Below are 24,340 nucleotides of genomic sequence, written 5' to 3'. Positions count from 1 at the left end.
GCTCCTTTCTGCAAACCTAATTTTGGCTTTTGCCTTGTCTTAGCCTAATGGATCTCTGTCTTTAATTTTATCATTCACACCAGAGCTTCAGTAATTTATTCACAGTACACATTTCATCATGTTAATCCCCTGCTTCAATAGCTTTCTATTGCCAAAGAATTCAGTCTTAGCATTCTAACATGGCATCTTTATGGCCTTCATGATATAGGCCCGTATTTCTTAGCACTCACTCTCCACAGAAAGCTTTATGATTTGTGATGGCAGGTTGTAATACCTCCCACAGTTTCTACTCTTGCTCCTGCTATTCCTTCTGTTTGCAGTATTGTTGTCACTTTTCATTGCTTAGATAACTTTTACTAACCTTCTAAGACTGAATTCAGGTTTCATCTCTTATAGGAAGACTTAGTTTATCTAGTCCCATCTTCTGTGCCCCTATTAACATTTTGTCCGCAAATCTGGAACTTACCATATTGAGCCTTTTTTCTGATTCTTTTTCCCATTAGACTGTTTTAAGCAAAGACCATGTCTTCATCATTGTATCTGCAGTGTTTAGCAAGTAATAGGTGTGTAGTGGAGGCTCAGTGAATATTTGTTGAACTAAGTAAGTTCAACTCATTGTGGTAACACTGAAGTGTTTGTGAAGCTCATGGGTCAGTGGTTCGTAGACACCAGTCAGCTGTTATCAGACTCTTGCAGAGCATTTTACAACATTTTATTGCTTTTTGAGCTTTATGAAGAATTATGATTCAGTAAATGTAGAATGGGGTCTGGGGATATGTATTTTTAAAAAGATCCCCAGGTGTTTTTGGTTTTCTTACAGGCTAGAGAACCATTGTCCTAGTTTATTATTATACCATTACATTTTATGTAAAAGGTGCCCTCTAGACTTTATGCAACAATTTATTATTTCAGCCTTGGAAGTTTTATCTACCAAAGTATGGATGTATTTTAAGTCACTTTTTTGGTACCATATATATATATATATAGAAGTATCTTAACTCCTTAAGTGTCTCATTGAGAGATCTGTTAGCATATTGTTAACACTCAACTAAGAAAAGCCTCATTTAAACAGGAGTCTTCTTGAATTGATCATGATGAGATTTGCTGGGCTTCATTCTATGAATTTTAGTATTTTTGGCAATTTGTAATTTTCACTTTTTGTCATTTTTCAAAATCCTTAAAAAATGTTTTATTGTAGTTTAAAATTAAACTAAAGTGCACAGTTCTGAAGTATACAGCTCAGGGAATGTTTACATATGTATATACCCATAAAGTACCACCCAGGTCAAGATATGGAACATTTTCTTTTTCTTTTTTTTTTTTTTCCTTTTAATTACATTTATTTTAATGCTGAATTTACTCCCGTGCCATAAGTTTTTGTTTCTTCAGTTTCTTCTGGGATATCTTTTTCTTCTGGGCAACTTCCTCTTCTGGTTTAGGAACAATCTGTTCCTTTTCAGTAAGGATCATCTCAATGTGGCAGGGAGAGCTCATGTATGGGTTAATGCGACCATGAGCTCTGTAGGTTCGTCGGCGCATCTTAGGTGCTTTGTTCACTTGGATATGCTCGGTGACCAGAGAATCTACATCTAAACCCTTAAGTTCAGCATTACTCTCTGCATTTTTAAGCATGTGCAGCAAAAATTCAGCACTCTTCTTGGGCCACCGACCTTGTGTCCAGCCCCACTGTTTGGCCTGGGCATACCTGCCAACTCCACCATTGTAACGTCGGAATGGTACGCACTGTTTCTGTAAAGTGACATCTTTCAGATACTTCGTGGCTTTTCGAATATGCATACCCTTGATGGCCTGGGCAGTTTCATGAGTGTTCTTAAAGTGAACACGAAGATTGGAACCTCTTGATTTGCATGATTTCGTGGGGTTCTCTGGGTCAAGTGAATAGCGAACCATTTTCACAGATTACCTCAGGCCGCTTAGGGAAAGAGGAAGCAAGATATGGAACATTTTCAAACCCCTCAAAGGTTCTCTCATGTTCCTTTTCAGTTAACGTACACCCGGTCACCACAAGATAACCACCATTTTGACTTGTGTGACCATCAGTCTTCTGATTAAAGCTACTAAAAATTTTTGTACGTAATCTTTTGGTGGACATGTGTATTCATTTCTTTTGGGTTTACACGGGAAGTTCAACTCATTGTGGTAAGGACTGGGTTAAGGACAAACTTGTGTTTTAAATTCAGTAGATGATTCCAGTTTATAGCTGTGATAGTAATTCATAATGAAACATTGAAATTATTTGAAGCTTGGTAAAATTTGAATATCCTGAAACTTCTGTTTGTTTTCCCAAGTATTTATTGTAAAAATATATATACAAAGAAGTATCAATAAATATGTCAACTATAGAAAGAAAATATTAAATATGCAAAGAAAACTCACTGTTATTTTATAGAAGTTTTGCCAGAAATACAGTTTTTAGTCAAATTTTTCTATGTAAGTAATTGTTTTCTTTGTTCCTTCTCCTTAGGATCATCCTTCCTTGTGGGTTAGCAGGCAGTTATAAGACTGCAAAATGGGTCTCCGGATTCACTTTGTTGTTGACCCACATGGTTGGTGCTGCATGGGTTTGATTGTCTTTGTTTGGTTATACAATTTTGTTTTAATTCCCAAAATTGTCCTCTTTCCTCACTATGAAGAAGGACATATTCCAGGCATATTAATAATAAGTAAGTTTCTTGATCTTTATTTTCTTGTATAATTATTTTTCTCACTGTAAACATTTTTGGAGTGTAGTGTCACTATGTTAACTTTCCTTTTAATATATTTAGTATTTTAGCAGTGCTGTCAATATTCAGTTATTTACTTATTTATGAACTTGCAGAAATAATGGCCTTTATAGATTTGCAGTTAGATAAAAGTGATATCTCCATTTTTAACTGCAAAGTACGTAAAGACCATTTTGTTAAAAATAGAAAACTGACACAGTAGTGATAACTTGCATGTCTATCTGTATTTTCAATATTGCTGTTTTGTACCTAATTACAAATGTAGTCGTTTTAAGAATAGAGATAATATATGTTACTGAGAAGAAAGAATTTCGTAAGAAAAGTATTGGTTACGAGGTTGATTATAATAACACTTTGAACTTCTGGATAGTTATTAGTCAATTAGTGATGGCTTGCTTATGATTAAAATAAATTGAAATTATATATTTTGCATGTACATGGCATTTACAGTTTTCATGCCCATTACCTCATTCTGACCTCACACGAACCATGGGAAATGTTATATATATGACAAAACTGAACAGTAGTATGCAGTCAGTCCTGGATTGAGCACTCAGACTGTTCCTTTTACATGTACAGTGTTTTTTTTAATCCCCCCAACAGAATTCCTCTATTCTTACTAATTTAAAAATGTAGAATTATGGTGGCCAAATCTATTTTCCCTTACTATTTTTGTTTTCTGGTTATTAATTTAAAAATGAAAACGTTTCAAAGTCTTAGTTCTCAAATTAATTGTTTTAAGATCCATCAAAAGGGACAGTTGAACTTCACTAATTCAGAGTAACATTGAAGATACCCAGTTAATAAAAAAGTTTACTTGTTGGTATTTTGATCCTTTCTAATATAGAACATGTAGTAATTAAAAGTGAGCCTATTCATTTATGCCATTATTAATAGGAAGTCCCTGTTAAGGGATCTGATTTATAAGAAGTTTGAGTTATTATCATGTAAAATAATAATTAAAATTAGTACTATTTAAGATAGTCCTCCTGACAGTATTATTTGGTGAGTTAAATTATTTATTTTTTAATCTTTTGAAAATTTTTCTGCTGATGGTGTTTATTAAAATATACATTTTAAACTTTAATTATGATTGTTGATAAAATGTTTTGAAGGATAAGTAACTAATTTCTTTAATTTATTTATTTTAAAGTATTCTATGGCATTGCCATATTCTGTCTGGTTGCCTTAGTGAGGGCCTCAATAACTGATCCAGGAAGACTCCCTGAGAACCCCAAGATCCCACATGGAGGTATGGTACTCTGGATTTATCAGTTTTGCTGATGCCAGAATTACTGTCTTTATTTACATATTTTATTGCCTTTAATATGTATTGGTTATGTATGTCATCCAACACCACTTTGAAGTCTTTGCTTGTATGTGTCTTTTCCAAACTTCTCTACTTAAAATTGCAACCCTGCTCCCCCGGCACCCCTGCAATTTCACCACACCCCATCTCTTGGCTTCCTTTTCAGTTTACTTGTTTGTTTGTCTTCCACCTCCCATTCTAGATCTCCATAAGCTCTGTGAGAGTATAGATTTTTTGTTTTTGTTGTCTTCATTTACTCACTGCTGTATCCCTCATATCCAGAAGAGTCTCTATCATTTAAGATGCTCAGTACATAGTTGTTGAATGATACATAATTATCTGAGAAGTTATATTTTAATTTTATAAAGGAGTTTTCTTGATGGTGCCACTTACGTTATGTTATAAATACAATATTGCTTAGAATAAATACTTGTAGTATTAAGAATACTATTGTCTATTTTTCCAAGTTCTAACAATTCAGTGAAAAATGGCAAGCATTTATTCTAGTTTCAGTCGAAGGTGATTTTTGATTACTCTATTGCATAATAGCCATTCAGATCTCAAAAATGAATTAAAAATGTATTGCTTGTTTTATTACATACTGGGTATATATTGTATAGCCTTATTTATTTTCATTCCTGAGGCTCACTCTTTGATTGTATGCTATATAAGCTTTGAGAACTCTCTGAACTTTCTTCTAGTAAGAAATTTATATGCCTGTGTAGTACATTGCAAAGCAAAATACTTTTTATAGTAATTTAGTAGTTTCCAACTTGCTGCACATTAGAATCCACCTGGGGAACTTCAAAAAATCTCAATGTCCAGGTCACACCCCATTTAGTTTAATCAGAATGTCTGGGGCATAGGAACCAGGTATCAGTATTTTTGAAAGATCCTAGGTGCTTCCAGTGTGTGGCACAGTTTGCAAACCAATGCAGTAATTTCTTAGGAAATTAGATTAAGTGACAAGTTACTTATAAAGTCTCCCTTAAATTCTGATTATTGTTTTTCGACACCCATCATTTGGAGGCTTAGTTGGCCTTGAAAATTCAGAGATTCAATGGGAATATTACACTGATGTTTATATAACTGTAAAAGTTTTTGTATACTACATTAAATATTAAGTTTTTATTAATGTATAGAGGCAGTAGGACTGTCATTAGAAGTTTGTGTATGTATATGTGTTTTGCAGTGGGACAGGAGCAGGGAGGGTGGCACTCTGCAATTTGTATAGAATCACTTTTCTTCCCACCTGGCTTAGCTAAAAACTCTCTAAAATATTGTATACATGTGTTATCTACTTCAGCTTGAAAATCCAGTGGCCCATGAAAATCAAAGAAACAGGTATTTTCTAACTTGAAGACCTGTTTCTGATGAACTCCTTAGTTTGCAGTGGTGAAAGACTCAAATGCCTAGATGTTCCAGACACTGCAAATCAATGAGAGGGGCCATATAGCAAGTATTTCATACCTTATCTGAAAGTAGTTGTCTCTACTCAGCTACAGTAAAATTGTCATGCAATTAGATTGTTAGATCTTAAAATTCTCAGAATACAGGGAATCCTAATTTTTATTAGAAATTTTGTGATTAAAAAAAGACACTGGAAACTAATTTAAAAGTTAAGAATGTTGTATATGCCCCAAAATTTGTATCTTTAGGCCTAATTGACTAATTGAGTCTAAATGTAACAACTCTGTTATCTTTAATGTCTAGACTGTAGTGATGTAGGACACCCTGGCATCTTGCTGACTGTTTGGATGTCTGCTTTACATCTTGTCTCAGTTGGCATGTGGCCTATTTTTCTTCCCTGAATTCAAAAATCTTCCCATTCACTCCATTGACAAAAATACACTTACTTGTCATATATTAATGTTTCTCCATAGTCTTTTTCTAAAAGTATCGCATTATCGTATGATCCTCATGGTAATTGTATGAGGTAGGTAGGCTGGGTGGTCAGGAGCATAGATTGTCCTTCCTGGATTAAACAGCTGGTTGTTGGTGTGAGATCCAGCCCAGAGACCCAGAACCTTGTCTCTGTCATCTTATTACCATGGATCTATATACAGATTGATAATTTTAGCTTTTTATTCACCTTTGTTACAAATCTGGGGAAAACTTAAGTCATCATTTACTTTTTGATGCTGGTTACCTGATTCTTTTGTAAATATTATTTTAATTTAGTAAAAAACATTACAAAATTTTAACAGTGAAAAATAATATTGAATGCCTAGAGAGTTGAAACTATAGAAGAGTGACATTTATTCAGGAATGTTTAAAGGTTGAGCAATTTCATATAACTGAATTCTTCAGAAAAGGGAACTTAAAGCCCTAATACTTTGGTGATTTTAACTATTTTTTTTATTGAATTACTCTGAAATATTTTACATGCCTTTCTGCTTTTTTGAAACACAATGACTTTAGTATATATGTGACTTACTAAATATGAGGCAATTTGAATATAAGGAAATGTTCCATTTTCTCATGAAAAGATTCCCAGAATTTGACTTTATAAACTTTTGAGCATGTAGATGAAACAGTCAAATGAAATTGTTACGTTTGTTTATATTACTTGAGTTGTTCACATGTGTATTTGAAATAAAATATAAAATGAACACCTTCAGTTAAAAATGTTTTTATCACTTTCATATTTTATGAAATTTTATTCAAGTTCTTAACTATGTTTAAAAATGTTTTACTGAATATAATTTACATGCCATATAATTTATCCAGTTAGAGTGTACAATTCTATGGGTTTTAGTATACCCACAGTTGCGTAACCATCACCGCAATCAACTTTAGAACATTTTAATCAAGTTTTTCACTTGCATGTTCGACATGTGGTTTTGTCATTACTAGAGCCATTTTTTTTTTGACATATCATTACAGAGGAAATTCTTTCAAGTTAAAAAAAAATGCGTCATGTTTTGATGCAGTCTCTGAAAAATTTACCCCAAGCTGTAAGGATGCTTGTATTCAGTGATCAGGGTCATGTATTCACTCACAGTTTTGGTTTTATCCTCCCTCTTATATTGCTTTTTAAAGGTGATCTGTGAGAGACTTATTGACATTTATTTCCTACATTGACAACTGATTCTTGTCAGGGAATCTCTGTTAGGACCCAAACTTTGTGTTGATTTAGGTTATTTCAAGTAATGTTTTTCTCCTCAAAGCTTTACTTATTGATTTTAAATGTATTAATTGAGTGAGGGTCCCTTAAAAGGTGAGTCTCTTAAAAGACTCAAGTCGAGGGTGATTTCTTCCTTTCTGAGGGTTAAACAAACCAAGCATTGTATTATATTCATTCAAGCATTTACAGCATTAATAAATCTCCAGGTTAAACAAAATGATGTATTTATTCACATTAAACAGCCTCAGTCATTTATGGAGTTTGCCTTTTTTTTGATTTTGTTTTATATTTTGATTTTTCTCTCCCTTAAAAATGTATCTGTTAGCTTTTAGTTTTTCTAAAGCTATCATAAATTTTCAGTTGAATTCTTTTTCTCATAGGCTTTTAAAAAATATTACTACATGGCTAGTACAAAAATCATCAGACATCAGAATGTATCAGTCACCAATATCCTATGTGGACATGAGTAAAGAAAGGAAAGGAAAATGACTAAGAAAGGCTTTGGAGATATGTAGGGTATGTTAAGATGGATGGATTTTTTTCTTGCTACACAAGGCAGAAGCACCTTCTAGATGATCCATTAAATTTCTAGATTTTGTACAATAGTGATTTCTCCTTTCTTCCCTAAGTATATAGAGATGTATGTGCTCATATAGATATGTGAAACTGTGAGTTTTTACAGGTATTTCTCATTTGAGATACTTACGTGGTATCTTCATGTTATCAAAGGAATGACTCAAGTTCTTTCTTTAAATCAATTTATGGTCCAGACCATAGATTAGCAAATAAATTATTTTTTACTATAAAGGCCTGTAGTAAACATTTTCAGCTTTATGGGCCGTACAGTCTCTTTCACAACTCCTCAGCTCTGCCATTGAAACACAAAAGCAGCCATAGACAATATGTAAATGATGGGTACATCAAACTTTATGGACACAGAAATTAGAATTTTATATGATTTTTACATGTCACAAATTGTTATTTTCAGTAGTTTAAAATTGTAAAAATTATTCTTAGCTCATAGGTCATACAGAAACAGGTGGTAGACTGGATTTGCCTGCAGACTGTAGTTTGTATCTGTGGTCTAGATTAAGAATTATAGGCTTTCTCTAACTATAGCCATGTGCTCTCCTCTTTTCTGAGAATACATTTTAGATATAAAGTGAAGAATTATATGCTGATTTCTCAGAAATTACCAATAATGAATACACCGTGTTTATGTTTTAAGGGGCTGATAAAAACAAAATTTTTATATTGCCTTTTAATGAAAATTGGCTCATTGTGGAGAGAGCCTCCTTCCTGTCTATATTCCTCGCAATGTGTGAATTCAAAGTTTTAACATTGGGATGTTTGGGAGCATTGAGCTAAGCAGGGGAGTGGGATACGATATGCTTGTGACATTGTAATATGCTATATATTAAATGAGTTTTTAGTTCACTTAGAGGTAAATAATACTAGTTTAACTATGTCAGTTAAGCTTTAATATTGTTGCTCTTGCATGATTTATTTTCATTAAAATAACTAAGAAATGAAAAAGGATTTTCTTTTAAAATGAGATTTCAAATATAAGAGATAATTTCTCAACTTTCTTATCATTGGAACAATTAATTTGATATAGGTTTTATTCATACTTTGTTTCTTCAGAGATATCTGTAGTGGGAATGTTTTCCCAACGCTTTACTGTATAAAAGTCCAGCATGTTGATGTTGCTCCTGACCGTTCAACTAAAATAATGGAATTCAAATAGAGAATCTTTTTCAAAAATTGAATACTGTCTACTATTATCTTTCACTTTTATTTTGAATCTTTCATGTTTTGATTTTAGACTTTTCATACATCAGCAAGCATTTAGTGACTACCTACTATGTGCTAGGGTCCCACTCTTCATATAGTAATATTCAATCTGAATATAGGAATTAGGCTAATCTTACTGTGCCCGTACTTTTAATGAGGTTATGGAATAGTATAAACACGAATGATGAAAATTAAAAGAATTTTGTAAAAGTAAAATTCCATTCCAACATATTTAAAAGATACATTTTTGTATAAAAAGGCAATTGTCTTTTCTAGGAAGATGACTCTTTCATAGTTTTCATGGATCTGATTAGGACAATTTTTAATGAAAACAAAAGCCTTTTCTCTTATGCAAACTTCGTGTTTTTTGCACAGAACTTAATCGTGTGCTATTTCACTACAGATGAGAGGAAATTGCTACTTGATGGTAGTTCAGTGTTTTGTGAAGAAGTGCTTTATTTTCATTAAAAATAATAGTCATCTTACAACATTTTTAACTACTGAAACTATTCTGACACCTCCCAAACCCATATGACCTCCTTCTCTAACCTGTCACGTACACTCTTAAATGAATCTATTGATGTTTTTAAAAATTAAATGATTTAGGGAAAGTGTGTGGAGGGGAATGCCATCTCTGTTTTTCAAATGAGTTTATAGGATTGATTTCAACTTACTAATCAACTGAAACCAGGGTCAGCATCATTTCTTCTTTAGAGCCTTCAAAAAATAAAATTTCTAGAAATCAATTTGTTTAAATAAAATTGTTTTAGTATAATAATTTGGTTAGGCTTTAGGGTTTTGTCATTGGATTTTACTTATATTCTCACAGTATACCCAGAATCCAAATACATTGTTTTCTGTCTCTTACTTTGACTATAACAATAGTGTCTTATTTTTATAGTCTTTTAAATTAGAAACACACAAAATAAGACATATATAGAATAGAACCACAACATTTATGGCAAACACGTTTACACCAAAGGCTTAGAAGAAGAAAAATCTCTTAGAATTATATGTTGAAGTCTTCCTATAAAATCTTCTAAACAACTGTTGCTAAATTTCAGCATTACCCACTTGCCTTCATTAAATGGATTTTAATTTCCTTCTCTAGAAAGGGAGTTCTGGGAATTATGTAACAAGTGTAATCTGATGAGACCAAAGCGTTCCCATCACTGTAGCCGCTGTGGCCACTGTGTGAGGAGAATGGATCATCACTGTCCATGGTAAGAGTGATTCACTTCTAGTAAAGAATAGGGGGGTGGGTAATAAAATGTAAATCTTACAACTTAGCAGCTTTAAACAAAAGTTACGTTAAAGTTATATAGTTTTACAATATCTTAATAAGGATATCGTTATTTAGATTATATGATTGGTCAACTCCCAAAGTCATTTTTCCACAGAAATCCTATGTTTTCTAACAAGGAGAGATTTGAGCAAAAAAACTAATAATATGCAACCTAATATACAAAAGGATAAAGGTGGTTGTATTAAATGAGGCAATGTATATAAAACATGTAATAAAATATCTGACATGTAGGATGTACTTAAATGGTAGCTATTTCTAATTGTAGTAAACCATATATATCCGAATGTTTGTATTCCCTTTTTATTTGTTTAATTAATAATATTTCAGACACCCTGATAACCTCTTCCTTACCCCTTAAAGCTTTTTAAGCATTATGTGTTGGATATAGCTACTACCATTATGTACGTGTTGAAGTATGTGAGTGATAATTAGATGATTCTGCAGAACTGCCAACAGTTTTGGTCAATAGGGGGCTCTCTTGTAATATTTAAAGAAAATGTTCAGTTGAGAAATAGACTCTCTGAAAACAAATGCTGTGTGAATTCTGTATTGTATCTCATTTTAAAGCTGTCACAAAAATCTGTGAACAAGATATTGTATTTAATTCTGTTTTCTTAGCATTGGCTCTCTGTATAAATATTTAAACTGGTATAGTGTAGAGTTTGACAAATGTATCTGTATACATATATGTAGTATTTATGTTTGTATACACAGACATGCATTTATGCAAATGTACATAGTGAGCCTCTTAATTTGTAATTGCATTTATTTAAAATTGATTCAAGTAGAGTTTAGCTTTTTCTAATGTTAGTCAGTTTAGAGTTTTCCTTATTTTTGATAACTTATTTTGATAGCACAGATAATCAGCAAACTTTCAGTGGAAATTTGTTGTTTTGCATAGACTGATTATTTAAATAGAAGATAATTTCCTGAAACAGGAAAAAATAAGAGCATTTTCGATAAAAACACTTTGTTACTACATAAAAATTTAAAAAATTTCTCAATCTGTCAACAAGATAGAATAGTATATGACATATAGTTGATATTCAGAACTGTGCCTTGAATTTAAACAGATTAATTCCCAAGTAATCTTCTAAAGCTCAGTGATCTGTTTGCTGTCACAATAGTAATAGATTTTTAGAAAGCTAGGTGAAACATGTATTCAGATAATTGCTAATCATACAGAAAACTCAGTTTTTAAGCACTTCTTATTGTAGTGTTTCTAACTAACTAAAATACAAATGTTCATGATACAAGTGGATATTGATGCCTTTTTTTCAAATGAATGCAATAGTTTAAGATAAAAAAAAAAATCAACTAGGAAAGACTCACTTATTGGTGACCAAATAAGGTGCTATTTAACCTTAATTCTAACCTTGGGGTGATTTCTCTTTCTAGGCCTCTTGCTTCCATAGTTTTAGTCAACTTTTCAGAAGTTGTTAGCAGTGAGGGGGAAGTACAAAGGATTCGGAGGATCAGAAAGGAGGGTAGACAAGGGACCTAAAGAGATTCAGGAATTTTTGTGATTAAATTTCCCGATAGAGCACTGCTGAAATGTTCAGAGAACAGGGGAAATATATAGTGTAAATTGGAAGCAAGGAAAATTTTTGATGTTTTCAGAAATTGTACTATTTAGCTGCCTAGCACAGTTTTAGGTTTGGAGGTCAATTCTCACAACGCCTCAAGGTTTTCTATATTTCTGGCTTTGATCGTTTTGTTTGTTTGTTTGTTTGTTTTTGTTTGAGATGGAGCCTTACTCTGTTGCCCAGGCTGGAGTGTAGTGGCACGATCTCAACCTCCACCTCTCTGCAACCGCCGCCTCCTGGCCTCAAGTGATTTCCTGCCTCAGCCTCCTGAGTAGCTGGGATTACAGGCGCATGCCATTATGCTCGGCTGGTTTTCGTATTTTTAGCAATGATGGGGTTTCACCATGTTGGCCAGGCTGGTCTCGAACTCCTGACCTCAGGTGATCTGCCCCCATCAGCCTCCCAAAAATCTGGGATTACAGGCGTGAGTCACTGCGCCGGGCTTGATCATTCTTTCTAAGTAGTTCAAATGTTGCAAAAAGAACTCATATAGATTGAGTACCTTAGTGCTTCTTAAAGCTGTTCTGGTTAGGAAAGCTGTGATCATAGACATTGTTTCTTAAACTTCCTGGGGACAGGAAGGATAGAACAAGGATAAGCCATCTTTCATTCAGCAGCTGTTGAAGAGCATTTTTGAGTGTGTATAAGCACACTTCTTTTATAATCCTGCTTGCAAATAACAAAGCACAGTAGATTTTCTTGTTTACAAAACATGCACTCTTAAGTCTAAGAAATACCTCTCTAGGGTTTTTCAGTTCAGTTCTATATTTGACTTTAAAAAATGGTTTAATGACAAGTTAAAAAGAGCGATTTAAGTTAGGACCGAAACCTGTTACATCATTTCTTTTTCATTGACAGCATAATACTATTTTGAAATGAAGACATTTGTGCAAAGTCATTTGTAGTTTTGAACTAGGGTTTTTTGCTGGAATTTTAGGATACTTTGACAATTTGGATACAATAAATTTGGAACAATAAAATATTCAGCTTAAATTAGCCTTGAAAATTTTTTATTGTAACATTAATCCTCTTTCCTAGTTAGGGTTCACTGTTGTATTGGTGGAAGTATTGCTCTATGTATCTGTAAATAGTTTTGAATACATTTTTATTTTCAGCAACCAGGGATAGATTTTTAAAATCAAAAAAAGTTGTGAATGCTTATTAGTCATGTCGGAGTGGTATGTTTCAGCTGTTTTACTTCAGGGCATTCAGATTGCTTTCCACAGCTAGAATACTGTAAAGGAAGAGCAATATACAGGGAAGCAGGGTTCTTGCTCTCTTGGCCCCTATGTCTTCTAACTGTACATCCTCTGGCTTAACTCCTTTGTTCCCTGGTTCCTTATCAGTGACACAGGAAGCTACCGTCTGCTCTTCCTGTCTCGCTGAGTTGTTATGAGTTGAAGGGGATCATATATGTGGACTTCCTTTGTGAAGTGCTTTACAAATGTAAGATGGTATATTTATACTTTTCCTTGTATAGTTTGTTTTTACCTTCGAGTGGCCTTAGCATATCTCCATGAAGTCAAGCATATGTGATATTATTTGTTTTTATTTTAGTCTTGTTGATCCTGAGGTGAACTTAAAATATTGTTTCTTTTTCATTTTTTTTCTTTAGGATTAACAATTGTGTTGGTGAAGATAATCATTGGCTCTTTCTGCAGTTGTGTTTCTACACTGAACTTCTTACTTGCTACGCACTGATGTTTTCTTTCTGCCACTATTACTATTTTCTTCCACTAAAAAAGCGTAATTTGGTAAGAAATGTTTCTATCCACTAACATTAGAGCAGTTGTAGCATACAATTATTAACATGTGGTTCCTTTAAGTACAAAAGATTGGGAACAAAACAACGAAAATAAACTCCCAAATTGGTGAATTTTGAACTATATTGGGATTGAGAAGGTGGGCCCTATTCTGACATTTCCTTTTCATGAAATTCATTTATGGTTATTTATTAGTGTTGAGTGGCTTTCTTTAGAAAGCAACACATTGAATCTTCAATATATGTGTCTTGGTTTAAAAATATCTATAATAGAAAAACAAAGATGAAATGTTCGTTTCTTTTCAGGAATAAAAATGTAGAATGTATTTTTTTTAGCATAATGTCATCAAGATTTTTATTATTTTTTATTATACTTTATGTTCTAGGGTACATGTGCACAACATGCAGATTTGTTACATATGTATACATGTGCCATGTTGGTGTACTGCCCCCATTAACTCGTCATTTACATTAGGTATATCTCCTAATGCTATCCCTCCTGCCTCCGCGCACCCCACATCAGGCCCCGCCCGGTGTATGATGTTCCTCTTCCTGTGTCCAAGTGTCCTCATTGTTCAACTCCCAGAATGTAGTTTTTAAAGGTTCTCAAATAGTTATGTTCTTGAGAAAAAGAACTTTTTTTCTCCCTGACTTTCATCAGCAATGATAACATGAATTTGCAAGATGCTTTAAAAAGTTATCCACTGAGAATATAATGCATGCTAGTACGATAGTTTTAGAAATGTTTCATCTTATTTGTAGATAAATTTCTGATACAATTGGCATTAAAGTTAGATCATGTAAAAGAATGTACATATTCCCCAGAGTGATCTGTTTCAAATAGTTGAGCCTAATAAGAAAAGCATTAAAATGAAATTCCTCAGTAGGATTAAGGTAGTAATTTTTTTAAGTAACAGAGAAGTAGAATTTAGTGGTGTTAATGAAAAACAAAGAGCAGCTAAGAGGTAATGAATGCATTGTAGTATAGTGCAGTATTGGCAATCTCTGGGCCTTGTTTAAGTTCAGCCCTCTGCCTGTTTTTGTTAAAAAAGTTTTACTGGAAAACAACTACTTTCTTTTGTTTATATATTGTCTATGGCTGCTTTTGTTTTGTAACAGCAGAATTGAATAGTTGTGGCAGAAACTGTATGGTCTGTAAAGCCTAAAATATTAACTGTCTGGCTCTTTACAGTAACTTGGCCAGCCTCTGGTAGTGGAAAGATCTTGTCTTTATAAACAGACATACCTAGGGTTAAAGCCTGTGTTTTCTTATTACATGAGTGAGTTTTGACGCATTGTTTAACCTCTCTGAGTGGTGATTTTCTTCTACACTCATTGTAATGTGAATAATAATGAGATTAAATGAAATAGTATATGTAAACTTAGCTGGTATGTGATAGACATTCAATTTATGTTACATTTGATTTTAGTGAAAACTCTCAGAGGGAGGAAACAGTTTTCTTGGTCTATTAATTTTCGTGAAAATTTTAGAGACCGTTTTACAGTAAGCATTTATTACTGGAAGATTGATGACCAACTAAGGAAATTCCAGTAATCAAATGAAGGAGTAAGGTGTTTGAAATTACAAACGAATTTTCTTCTCTGACTGAAAGGTAGAAACTGGAGAAATTAATGGCAATTAGGCAGTCACCTTTTTTTAAAATGGAGAAATGGATTATAGGTTATATTTGAATATGCTACATATATGTATATGTTTACATGCATAATGTTGGAAAAAGGTCAGCAGCATAGCAAATGTTTGTTAAAAGATTAAATATATCAGGAAGAAGAAAGTATATAAAAAATGAGTGTGAAAAGTGGGTTTTGAAAAGTCAAACCAGATTTTCCTTAGAGCAATTAATTGTAGATGCAAGCAGGTGTTTTTTTAAATAAAAATCATAATATGTTAGCATTTTACCAAATGAAAATCAAATCATTATGTTGGTTGTTAGAAAGCTACTTTAGGAATGAAGCACTACATTATAAATAATTCTAGGGATCTGACAGAGTTATTTATGTCTAGTAGTGCTGAGCAGAAATCGTTCTCTTAGCTTAAGTCTTACAGTTCCCTTGTTGTATCAAGTGGGGTACTTGTATAATTACCACCATATTAGCAGTAATGAAATGAAAACTCAGAGATTATTTTATGAAATTTCCAGGGTCATTTTGCTTCCTTTTGAGGAATCAAGTAATTTTTAGTTTTGTTTATGATATATTATCTCAATGAACGAAGTAATTCATATATATTATCAAGTTAGGTATATGGAGAGAAGAGCTTTACCACAATATTTCCCATTGTAAGAAAAGACAGATGAATTTAAATACATAAAATTGAATGTTTATTAGCACTGTTCTAACCTACTTAAGTTTAATAGAGTAAAGCTAAATTCTAGGACCAGAATTATAACTAAACTTGAAGAAAGTATTTTATAATCTATGTAGCTCTAAATATTCCAATGATCTGAAGCAAATGAATGTTCAGTAGTTACTCAATATACATTGAAATGACTTCGAGTCATTTCATTGATTTAGAAGTTGAGAATTTGAAGCTATATTACAGATACATACAAACTTCATTACATCTTTTTGGTGGATTGACTCTTGTATCATTATAAAACATGCTTCTTTATTAATAATGATTCTTACCTTCAAATTTTTTTTCTGTTACTAGTTTAACTATATCAGTTGTCTTTTAGTTAATGTTTTCATGGTATATCTTTTTCTGTCTTTAATACTTTCAACCTTTCTTGGTTACTATGTCTCATATGTCTTATAGACAGCAGATATTTCATCATTAAAAAATTGTCTTTTAATATGAAATATTTAGTAAATTTTTACTTAGTATAACTGGTATTTTGTCATCTTCCTATTTATTTACTATTTGACTTTATCTCTTCTATGTTCCCATTTTCTCCTTTTCTTGCCTGTTTTGGAATTTCTAATTAAAAAAAAATTCCAGTTTTCTATTTCTAGTGGCTTTCTCTTTTACTCTTTTTATAGTTTTCCCAAAAATGAAAACATTATTCTGATTTTTTTGAAGTATAATATAAGTTAGTACTTTATCATTGTGCACCTAATGAAAGCAGTGGCCTTGGAACACCCTCTGTCATCATCATTTTTCGTATTTTGGGGTGGAAAGTAGATACAGAAAAAAATCACATGGTAACAGGACTTTATCATTATTACATATACATTATGTGTTATATTCTTATATAAGTTATATGTTACCTATAGTCAGTATTTGTTTTGAGTTATCTACGTATTGGTGCTTTTTCTAGTACTCCTTATGTCTGAGCCTCCTCTAGGCTTATTTTTTCTGCTTTTATTGCAAGTCTGTTGGAACAAATTCTCTCAGTGTTGGTTCCCTGAGGATGTTTTTATTTCTCCTTCATTTTTGAAGGATTTATTGTTTGGCACAGAATTGCAGGTTGGTGGTTACTTTTGTTTAGTTTTTAAAAGATGTTATTCCATTGTCTTATGGTTTCCATCATTTCTGTTGTAAAGTCAGTTGTTGGTCTTACTGTTACTCCAATGAAATGTGTTTTTCTTTGGCTGCTTTTATGATTTCTTTTGGTCTTTGTATTTTAGCAGTTATTCTGTGATTCTGTGATGTGCTTTGGTATTGTTTTCTTTGCATTTTTTTCTTTTGGAGAGTTTATGTAACTTTGAATCTGTGGCCTGATGTCATTCTTAAGTTTTGGAAATTTCTTGGCCTTTATCACTTCAAATAGTACCTCTGCTCAATTTTTTCTCCTGCAGTTCTGGGATTCTACTTACATGTACATGAGGTCTCATTGTGCTGCATATGTTCTAAATTTATTTCTTCACTTTCCTTTTTTATTCCCCTCTCTGTGCTTCATTCTGGATATTTCTTATTAATTTATCCTCTGGTTTACTAATCATCTCTTCTGCCGTGTCTAATCTACCCTTAAATCCTTCTAAAGAGTCTTAATTCAGTTATTTTTCACTTTTAGAATTTCCATTTGATACTTTCTTTCATTGATAATTTCTGTGGTGAAATCATCTATTTTGTCATCTATTTTTTTTGAACATGTTAATCACAGTTATTGTAATGTCTGTGTTTGATTACTTTAATTTTGAGATCCCCTTGTGGGTTCGTTTCTGTTGACTCTTTTTTCTCTCAATTTCCAGATATTTGGTCCTGCCCTCTGACATGCCGAAGTCAGAATACTGAGCATTTTGCATGACAAATTGTAGAAAATGTGGTTGATGTGTTCCTTCCTCAGATTTGCTTTACTCTTTTTTTTTTTTTTTTTTGATAGGATATAAGAGAAGGCTCATTTTTATCCAATCGGGTTTGTATAACAAGAATTTCTAATGCTAAATAACAGAACATTGGTCTCAACATGGCAGTTCTTGGGAAGATGCTGTTTATTGTGTTTATTGGTACTTTGTAAGGAATCTTGATTGCTGGATTTGTCTTTGTGAAAGACTAGTTTCAATTTGCCTTTATTCCAATAGTATAGTCCTTCGGGGTCTCAGCTGAAAAACTGAGGTGTTTATTGTGGATTGTGCCCTACAGTTACTGTTTTCCTGGCCTTGGAGATTTTGCAGGATGTTCTGAGTCTCCAGTTCTACTTGGCTTTTCATTCAGTACTGAGTGTGAATTGACAAGTACTTTCAGATAAAAAGCAGTGCAGAGGCTGGACGCGGTGGCTCAAGCCTGTAATCCCAGCACTTTGGGAGGCCAAGATGGGCGGATCATGAGGTCAGTAGATCGAGACCATCCTGGCTAACACGGTGAAACCCAGTCTCTACTAAAAAACTACAAAAAACTAGCCAGGCGTGGTGGCGGGCACCTGTAGTCCCAGCCACTCGGGAGGCTGAGGCAGGAGAATGGCGTAAACCCGGGAGGCGGAGCTTGCAGTGAGCTGAGATCTGGCCACTGCACTCCAGCCTGGGTGACAGAGTGAGACTCCATCTCAAAAAAAAAAAAAAAAAAACAAAAAAACAGTGCAGAATATATGGATCACCTTTTAATGCCTGTCTACTTTCTCTGAGATTTTGGCCCTATAAGTTCTGGAGACTTTGGCTACTTGCCAATGTCTTCAAACAGCTGTGTATTTATTAATTAATTGGATTTTATCTGGTTTTTAATAGTGTTTTTGGTGTGAGGGTTGGTCCCATACAAACTATTTCCTCATAGGTGTCAATGGCAATAACATTTTGTTTAAAAAAATTTCTTCCCAGGTGATTTTAATCATTGCTGCCTAATTGCATAACTCCAGGAGGTAACACTCACATCATAGTCTATGTAAATAGTATCCTGTAGAGTTGTGCAGCGCAAAACTTCTGTGGCTATAAGGTTTGAGAACTGCTATAGTGTAGGGAATGAGACTCATGGTGGACTTTATAGGTGAGGTAGAGATTAACCAAATGGGGAGATGAAGGAAGTCATTGCTGGGCCAAAAAAACAACAAAAGCCTTGAGACTTTAACTGGAATAATTGGTTTTAAGGGCAAATCCATTGTAAAATTCCAGCTGTATAACAAACTTATTTAAAGCTAAATAATAAAATAATGTTCTTACTTCAGCAGTTCTTTTGTAAATTATATTTACTGTGTTTTTCATAAAGGTAGAAAAAATTTACCAATAATTTCAGAACAAAAGTCACCATTATTACCACTGACATTGAAAAAAATAATGTTTTATGGTGGAATATTCTTCAAAAAATACTGTCCCATCAGTGTTTCTGCAAGCCCTTTCCTGGGTTTCTTTCATTTTTCTCTAAAACAAAAATCTGTATCAAGCTCTTGATTATGTGTATGTGTATAAAACTATGTGTGAATAAAGATAGTATCAGGAATTTCATTCATTCATCTTATTACTCTTTCTGTTATTCAGGATATGGAATAAGATCCTCCAAAGTCCCTACCTATCTTTGGATATTACGTTAATGATTATTATACATATTTTTTGTGGGAGTAATGATGCAGTTAAAGCATGCCATGGACCTTGACCCTGTGTTCTTCTGTCATCCAGACTGAAGCGAAAGCTGTAGTCTGCATTTTCTTTCTACCATTTTAGGTAGATAGGTGGCAGCATAGTATCTTTTCTAGCCCATCTTTAAATTCCAAAGCTGAATGGAATTGCCTGGGTTGGAAAAGAAAGTGTTAACTTTCTTGTTTTTCTTTTCTTGTTTTTTTAAGGTGAAAATGTTTATTCCTTTAACAGCAACAACGACAAAAAATGAGTTGCACTTTGACCATTGCTGTACTAGCACTTAACCTGTATTCAGTAGAAAACTGGTACGTTGTGGGTTATGCTCATGCTCATGGTAAAGACAGTTGAGAGAAAGCAGGTTGTTCACAAATTCTGGGAAATGAACAGATTGGGAGCCTAATTTTCTTCCATTTCTCTCTTCTCTTCGCCTTCTGTTTTCAGGAGAGCTCTTTCTGAGCTGGATTATTTTAATTTCCTTGCAAGTGCCCCATTGTTTTTTATAGTAACTTAATGCTTTTTAGATTTCTTCTTAATCTTTTAAAATATTCTTTTATTATGGACATTCAAAGATTTATATGTTTTTACCATGTGAAGTTTTGAGGAAATACTTGAATTATCCTTTGTTGAGGGAAGTAAGGACTAAGATGTGCAGGAGATAAGGAATTTATAGTTTATCATGAATCAATGCCCAAATTTAGGATTTATTTTTTAAGCTATAGATACTGATTTATATTCTGAGTCTTACACTAAAAAAAGACCTATGAACCTAAAAAGAATTAGTATTTACTGTCTTCCTCAGAAATAGTAACTAAAAAAATCCCGAAATTCTCAAATAGTTTAAAAAATGTATATCTAGAAAAACTGCAGAAACTTGAGTAATAATTTTGTTTTCTAAATGAATGGAGATAAATTAAACTTTTTTGTTAGAATCACAAAATCAATAAAGATTATAAATTTTGAGATGTTTGGAGAAGTTTTTCAGGTGTTAGACATTAAATTAGTTTGCATCATTTGCATTTATCATTCCAGAATAACGTTGAATTTTACTTAAAAGCCCTCTCGAAAGTAATGTTTCACTTTAAATATTTATTGGGATGAAAATCATTGTCTAGGTTCTAAAACCTGTAGATTGGGTAATGATTTGGCATTTAAGTGAATAAAATAGATGGATATTGAAGAAAATGAACTTTCATTTTTTACCAAGGTCCATATTTGACTATTTCACATAGTTACTTTAAATGCTTATAAACAGATGCCTAGTCATTTGGTGTATTGGGTCAAATTCTAATAATGTATTTCATTTTATTGGATACTGGTTATTTACCAAAACCAATACTAGAAATTTATGGTTTTAAATTAAATATGAAGGAAAGTACCACTGTATTTAAAGAGTATACCTTAAATTTATTGTATATTTATCCATGAATATTTTATTGGTAACGTGTTTTCTTTTTTATATTATTCTGGATTTGTATATTACTTGGATTAGCGGAAAATGTCTACTCATTTGAAATATTTCTGAAGGGATAAATAGTATGGTTATCATCTTACAGGTACGGTAACTGAAATTCAGAGAAATTCAATACCTTGTCCAGTCACAAAATCGCCACTTGGCAGAGGTGTGATTTGGGCCCATGTCCCTAAGTCATGTTCTTGCTATTACTATATCTTATTCAAGCTCCCATTCAATACTGCTTTTTGCATTTTTCCCTCAAGAAATTTTTTAGCAATATTATTGTAGGATTAAAAATATCAAATATATTTAAAAATACTAAACATCATAATATGTGCTCTTCAGAGAAAGCTCAATGAACCTCCTGATTGGTAGATTAATATTTTGCTGTTTTCATTTTTCATTGAGGCAGTCTGTTATATCTTATAAAGGCATCATAGTGGGTTAAGACTAGTTTTTAAATGTGTACCTGCTGGAAATCAGATGCAGGCAATGTTTACTATTTCTCTACATGAGAAATAGTATAAGCTTAAAAAAAATAATTTGTGGCTATTAGTATCAGAGTTTATACAGCTAATCTTTGATGGCATACCACTTTAATTCTAAAATTATGTGTTTTAGCTTCTTTTTAGATGAAGTGGTTCTGATAATTTCTAATTATTGTATACTTACTTTTATTTGAAGGGGAAAAGCATACTAACTGCATTTAAGGCTATGAGAGCAGTGGGTGACAGAAGGGGAAGAGAGGAGAGAGAATTTCAATAAAGGAAATGCTGCCAAAATTCAGAAGAGGAAAATAAATAATGTTTAGCAGCCTAGCCAACTCTTCTGCTAGGAGGATACATTATTATTATTCCAATTGGCTGATATCTAATAGCGTTGCTAGGGATTTGATGTCAGAACTGTGCCACAGAATTATTTGCCTAGCCTTTTGGCTAACAAAAAATAGAAATAGTCAGAAGACTTGGCTGCAGGTAGCTTTGAATATTGGTAAATCTTTTCATAATTTATTTTAATCTTTTCCTATAATCAGTTTTAAAGTAGTCTGAGTACTTCTGCTATTTGAAAAAATATTATAGGCTTAATAATAACTTTTATTTTCTTAATATCTAGGAGGTCATTTATTTTGTTCACTGAAGGATGGAAAAAAATTGCTGAAATACACATTTAGCTTTTTAGATTTTTGGAAAGAATAGCCAAGAGTCAAGAATAGCCAAGAATATTGTGGAATTAAAATTGATATGAGACGAAAATTATTTTTAATGCTAATATAAAAGTAATTTGGCTTTTTTGTTCTTGTTTCCTGAGATGCTAGTAGAGATATTATTCCTCAGTAACATTTTTTATGTTTTTTGCTTGAAAAGAATAATGTCAGATATACAGTTTATATTTCTAAAGAAATAAGAATAATCTATTTATTAGTCTAACAATTGCCAATTCTGTCAGTATATCTCTATGCTTTTAGTGAGAGATGGAACACAGAAACTTTATAATAAATCTTAATCCTGTCCTACAATACCAGGTTGACTGAGTGTATGTCCTTGTTAAACATGTTTCTATAGTAAGCTATAAATATTAATAGCATTTAACATAGAAAATTTATCAGTTTTTTTTTCTCTGTAAGACTGTTACAGTTACTGTGAATTTAAATGGTTAAAACCTGGCAGCAATTTTATTGTCTTACTTTTACTTTTACCAAACACTGTAGCACTGCATTAATTGGTGAATGCAGTAAGGAAGTATGTTACTCTGTTCTCTTATTGGATTGCCCAAACTTTTCTAGAATTTTTACTGCTAAAATATGGTCAGGCAGACAAAATAATTTTTCTGGAATATTTCACCCTCAGCTATTAACCTGACAGTCAGATGCTAGTGAAATATGCTCTGTAAGGTAGTTGCATACATATGACTACCAAAATTTAGTGGATAATTCTGAACAATCAGTGATAGCCATTAGGGAGGTATAAATAATTATTTGTTTCACTTTAGATATTAATTGCCATTAGGATGTAATAAGACTGAAAAAAGTACATTTTACCTGAGCACTGAGTTGGGGAGTAGAGGGGTTTTGTGTAGAATAAGCGTGTAACTTCTTTTCCTATGTTTTGGAATATAATAAACTTAAGCTAAGGCTCATTCCAAAAAGTGCTCATAACCATACAGATATCATAGGATTTTATTTTAGGATTAAATTAAGATTACTTATTTTAATGTCACAGTATTAGCCTTATGAACCTACCCTCAGCATGTGAAGTTGGTTATTTTGTTATTTTGAAAATTCAAATCTGTATGCTTTAAATATCTCAGATGTGATCTAAGCTGTTTCTGTTATTTTTATTTTTTAATTTTATGATCTATATTGTCTCTAGGTGTTTCTATTCTTGAACAACAGAGAAAAACAAAATCCTTTACCAGTGGGTACAGTGGTTCTCAGTGGGGAGGAGGTTGACTTTCTCCCACACAAAACATTTGGTAATGTCTGGAGACATTTTTGGTTGTCACTAGGGGAGTGCTACTGGCATCTAGTGGGCGAAGGCCAGGGATTCTGCTAAATGTCCTGCAATGCACAGGAGAGCCCCCTGCAACAAAGTATTATCCAGCCTAGTGCCAGTAGTGCTGAGGTTGAGAAACTCTTCGGTAGGAGGAAGATTACAAAGAAAACACATATTTTTACTTTTCAGAGTAGTCTCATAAAAACACAGAAAAGTAAGTATAAGCTGTGGTTTATAAATAAAAATTGCTTCAGACTCATAGGAAAATTGTCATTTTATATATAACATTTTATTTGTAAAACACAGTTTTTAATTTTAAAAAATTATGAGGAACGTTTATTCAGTCATTCAGTACATATTATTGAATGTACATATTATTCCCCGTCGTCTAAGCTCTGAAACAAAGTTACTGTGTTTAAGGAGCTTACGTTCCGATTAGAGAAGACAGTCAATAAACAAATGTATGGTAAACAATATAAGTATTATGAAGTATAATAAAGCAGGGTACAGGGGTGGATATAGTCAAGGAAGACCTTTCTCATAGGGACACTTGAGCAGAGACCTGGAACTCAAGCAAGTCCCTGTTGACATTCTCAAGGAGCAGTAAGGAGACCAGCATATCTTGAGTGGAGTGAGTTAGGGACAGAGCAATAGGAGATGATGAGTTGAGAGTAGTAAGGGCTGTGATTGGACTGGATGCTTTATTAAGATAGTGGTTGGGACTTTGTAAGCTGTTGGAAGGTTTTGAGCCACTACAGAATCTCATTTACATTTTAGAAAAAAAAAAACAACAACCTGATTGC

The 24,340-nt window shown here is 32.9% G+C and overlaps 1 protein-coding gene and 1 pseudogene across 3 annotated transcripts in view; one reads left to right on the top strand and one right to left on the bottom strand.

Moving 5' to 3' along the window:
- Positions 1-24,340, top strand: part of LOC105489092 (zinc finger DHHC-type palmitoyltransferase 21) — a 73,224-nt gene that overhangs the window by 12,897 nt on the left and 35,987 nt on the right. For all 3 annotated transcript variants that reach the window (XR_011612590.1, XM_011753762.3, XM_011753763.3), the window contains exons 4-7: positions 2,486-2,684; positions 3,898-3,996; positions 10,086-10,197; positions 13,482-13,620. Coding sequence is in view for 2 of the 3 variants with exons in the window: in XM_011753762.3 (XP_011752064.1) it covers positions 2,531-2,684; positions 3,898-3,996; positions 10,086-10,197; positions 13,482-13,620 (504 nt within the window). In the remaining variant the exon portion in view is untranslated. The remainder of the gene's footprint in view (positions 1-2,485; positions 2,685-3,897; positions 3,997-10,085; positions 10,198-13,481; positions 13,621-24,340) is intronic.
- On the bottom strand, positions 1,301-1,938 carry LOC105489091 (large ribosomal subunit protein uL22 pseudogene; annotated as a pseudogene).

The sequence above is a fragment of the Macaca nemestrina genome, chromosome 14 (assembly GCF_043159975.1).
Source record: "Macaca nemestrina isolate mMacNem1 chromosome 14, mMacNem.hap1, whole genome shotgun sequence".
Taxonomy (NCBI): Eukaryota; Metazoa; Chordata; class Mammalia; order Primates; family Cercopithecidae; genus Macaca; species Macaca nemestrina.
This window is presented reverse-complemented; position numbering and strand designations above follow the sequence as displayed.